Raw genomic sequence first — 4,138 nt, 5'->3', positions numbered from 1 at the left:
GCATATTATCCTTCGGGAAACGGTGAAGGCCAGGTGCGGGGTGTTCCACTGATAGTTGTTGCAGTTAATTGCACTACACTGTTTTCTTTTACTTTTTTTCTCCTCTCTCCTTGACATCTTGCATGTTGTCTGGGTGTAACAGTCCAAGCTCAACAGTCCAAAATGGCAGCAGCGCAGCCTCTTGGTATCCATGCTCTTTGATGTCACCATCTGAAGGGATGAGAATGCACATCTGCATTTGTAGAACAGCCAATAGGAACACCCTCTCCCTGAAATGGCCTCTGATTGGCCAAAGTCTCCATCACAGGGTTAATTTTCCAAAGCCTGAAAACAGAGCCAGTCTAATGTTCTCCCCAGAGGTTATTATGGGATTTTTACCCAATGATGCCAAAGTAAAACTGCCTACCTGAGCTTTAGTCACTTAGCTTTACTAATACATGTACCATTGCCACTTATCTCTTCAGGGATGGCCAGTCAGGGAAGCTGACAGTTGATGACTATGGAGCAAAAACAGGCAGGTCACCTGGAAAGATGAGACAACTCAACATCAACGGACCCTTATATGTTGGTAGGTGATACTCACAACTCAGTCTCACAAAGTGATGCCCATCTACTGTAGATCAAACAATAATTTTACATTTTCTGTTCACTCCCTAAAGGTGGCATGAAAGAGATAGCTCTTCACACAAACAGACAGTACGTTGGAGGCTTGGTGGGCTGCGTGTCCCACTTCACACTCTCTACTGATTATCACCTAGCACTGGTGGAGGATGCTGCTGACGGCAAGAACATCAACACCTGCTCTAACTAGAAGACAGCCTCAGTGTGTGAAAGTCCGGAGCGAACACCTCGACCAGTCGATTTGTCATCTTGAAACTGACTAAAACAATCAAATTTTGGTCTATCAAGTCAGAGCTGAAATGTTATGAACTCAAAGTGGGAAAGACTAACACCTATGTTTCTCTGAGTCACAAGAGGATTAAAGTGGCTCCTCTGTGCAAAGTTTAAAACGAACTTTAACCTGTCAGGATGTACATTTTATTTTAATGTTAACAACTTGATGAATTGTTCTGAAAAACGGTTTCAACACATGGCAACAGAAAAAACACCCAGAGGATATAACAAAGCACAAGTACTCTTTGAGAGGAGAGAAAAAGCTTAGTGTTATGGGTAATGAGGGTCTTTGAAGGACTTTTTTTTTTTCATGGGATGATTCCAATCATATCTTTATTTTTTTTTCTACTGTAAATCCTTATTTGATTGCTGGAAGAACCAAGTGATCCAAGGGATCAAGAGTCATCATGTTTTTCATGAACCTGACCTAGAGCAGCTAGCAGAGATAAACTTCTTTGTAGAGGATTTTGGTTTTGGCCCTAGAGGATTTCTGTTGTTTTTGTGGTTGTGGCATTCTTGTTCGTGACGTATTATCAGTCTGTAGACTACTTTTTTTTTTTAAAGTCTGGTTGATGTCAGTTTTTTAAGGGTTGTTAGGGCTGAGGGGTGAATACGTCATCTGCACACACTGAGTATGTCTTTATACACTCTTCTTTTAGTTTACAGGCTCCTTTATTTGTACTCTCAGATACTAGTCACATGAAAGTCTGATGCTGACACGGTGAAGCAGCCAAAAAACAGGAGAATCTGTGTGACACAGCCCTGGGAACGTCAGCCTTCAAGGGGATTTTTTTTTCCACACCAAAATAGATCACCTCTGTTATTTAAGCATTTGCAGTGCAATGTCAATTAAGCCTGTCAATTAATTATTCCCATGCCTAAGCTTTACTTCTTTAAAGGGACATTCTGCGAATGTTCCATCTATTGTGAATTATTCTTGCTTGAAGGGTAAGTTTGGTATTTTTAAACCTGGATCTTATTTTGCCATGTTTTTGTGTCTAAGTGATAAAAGGGAATAACAATATTTTTTTTATTTTAATTGGTCCAGTATTGAGCGAGAGCAGCCACAAAACAGCCTGCAATGCACACACTACGGCCACATTCACACCTTCAGTGTACGTCCACTAAAGTAGCTTGTTTTTGCCACTGACAGGTTCAGGTTCAAGGCAGCTTTTGTGAGTTTTATTTTGTTTATCTCGACTTTGAATGATGATAAAAATGACTGTTTAAATGGTGTCTAGTGGATTTAGCAATGGTGATTTCGAGGCTGTTTGTGGTTAAACAAAAATGATCTTACTTTTCAAACAAAAAGGTCCTCTCTATGATGCTGTCAGACACTTAGAATAACAAGCTGAGTTTGTAAGTGGCAAAAACAAGCACTTTAGTGGACTAATTTGACAGTGCATAATTGCCCTGAATTGATCTCATTAGTCACAAAAACATGGGAAATGAGTCTCTGGGTTAAAAAACACCAAACTTACTATTAAACTTAATTGTTGTTACCACCCCCAAAAGTGACACCAGTGTTTGAATAAGATGGTTTGGTCATGAGAGCTTCACCCTGTTTTTAAAGTTTGAGCTCAGAACAAATAATAAATTGTCAATTCTTACGTGAGTTTATATTTTGAATTTACTTTGAGGAGAGTGAAAGAAAGGCAGTGGTCGTCATGGTATTGTCACCAAGTGTGTCAAGTCTGAATGAGGTGCAGCCAATTAAAGACACCATGTGACTGTGTAGTGCGAGTGACATGAGTGACTGTCCACCGTACAAAATGTAGAACACACTGACTATTGAAACGTGTTAGGTAAATAGCTGTTATGCATAAACTGTAGGAAAATGTTGGTGTAGCGTCTGTGATGTCAACATGAGTGTCTGAAGGTTTCTGCCAATTTTGTCAGCTGGTGAAGTCAGAGAATCCAAATTTCTGCAAAGGACCTGAGTGAAGCTGAGACGGGACGAGCGAGCAGGGACCACCACGGCTGAGTGTGCTCATCCCATACTACTCAAGCCTTAATATCCCCCATAATAATCCCCTGAAGATCAAAATGAGTAATTTACAGTCCCAACAAAGATTTGTTATTTGTTAATATGATAAAAAGCTGATTGTCAGCGAGTTTGAAAGTATACCTTTTCATTCTATTCTTGCAATCACGATGAAACAGTACTGCATTAAGAAAGTTAAACAGCATTAGATTTGATTTGCAAACTCTGCCAACATTTTATTTTTAATTTTTATGAACAAGAAATATAAAATGTATTTGTAATTGATACACTGTGACAGCTGCCTGTCAGAAACTAGACTCTGCAATAAATGCGAAGCAAACAGCCCGATAATTAAACAACATTTTGTCATGGTTTGTCATGAATGGTCATGCTCTCTACATTGTGGTCACTGCGCTTGTTATACCCACAATCCCCCAGTCTGTGTCCCTGATCAGTTCACATTTACAAGGTTAAGCTGCATTCAAATGATATTTTTCATGGAATTAAAACAGTCATAGACAAAATTTCAATTCTTTATCGTAAAATGTACTCTGAGACAGATTTCAATTGACCCTTCGCTAAGTCCAGTTCCCGTAGACTGGTCAATCTTAACGTAGCATCAGGCCGGCTCCATTGACTTTAATGCAATCGTTTCAGATTTCCTTCATTTTCAGGCTGGTTTTGTGGATTTGGAGCTAAATGTTGTGCCTAGGACACGTCGTGTATTAATGATACTCGTTACCTGGAGAAGTTGGAAAAAGATATACGTTTCTTCCCTGTTTCCAAAACCAAAATCAAACCCTGAAAAGTGTAGGGTTAGCTAGCTAGCTACTGAAGATATAGCCTACTGAATGTATACACATGCTGCTTTTGCTTTTTAATGATTATAACAGTGAAACAAAGGCCGACCCTGCTGTACAGGAACCAGTGAAGGGAAGCAGGGACACTTTACTGATATTCAACCAGCTGTGTGTCATTACAGTGTGTACAGATGAATGTTGTTTGACCTCCCCTGGAGATCCCTGCACGTCCGGCAGTAGAGGTCCAGGTGCTGGCAGCGGCACGGGGGCAAAGCCAAACCCCGTTCATCTGCACACACTGTGATGCCACACAGCTGGTTCAATATCAGCAAAGTTTCCCTTTATATTCATTGTCTTGTGTGGCGATCAGCAGTGATGTGGTGGTTCACTTTTACACTGTGATCTGTAGCCTATAGTTCGGCTTTAGCTTCTAACTATCTTTGTCTTTTTAACCTGTTGT

The 4,138-nt window shown here is 40.2% G+C and overlaps 1 protein-coding gene across 2 annotated transcripts in view; it reads left to right on the top strand.

Moving 5' to 3' along the window:
• Window positions 1-3,198, top strand: part of LOC126394025 (pikachurin) — a 43,281-nt gene extending 40,083 nt beyond the window's left edge. For both annotated transcript variants that reach the window (XM_050050559.1, XM_050050558.1), the window contains 2 exons: window positions 465-568; window positions 660-3,198. In XM_050050559.1, coding sequence (XP_049906516.1) covers window positions 465-568; window positions 660-811 — 256 coding nt within the window. In that variant the 3' untranslated portion in view covers window positions 812-3,198. The remainder of the gene's footprint in view (window positions 1-464; window positions 569-659) is intronic.
• Window positions 3,199-4,138: the final 940 nt, after the last annotated feature.

This window comes from Epinephelus moara, chromosome 8 (genome assembly GCF_006386435.1).
Source record: "Epinephelus moara isolate mb chromosome 8, YSFRI_EMoa_1.0, whole genome shotgun sequence".
Classification (NCBI taxonomy): domain Eukaryota; kingdom Metazoa; phylum Chordata; class Actinopteri; order Perciformes; family Serranidae; genus Epinephelus; species Epinephelus moara.
The sequence above is the reverse complement of the archived record's forward strand: the minus strand, read 5'-3'. Positions and strand labels throughout refer to the sequence as shown.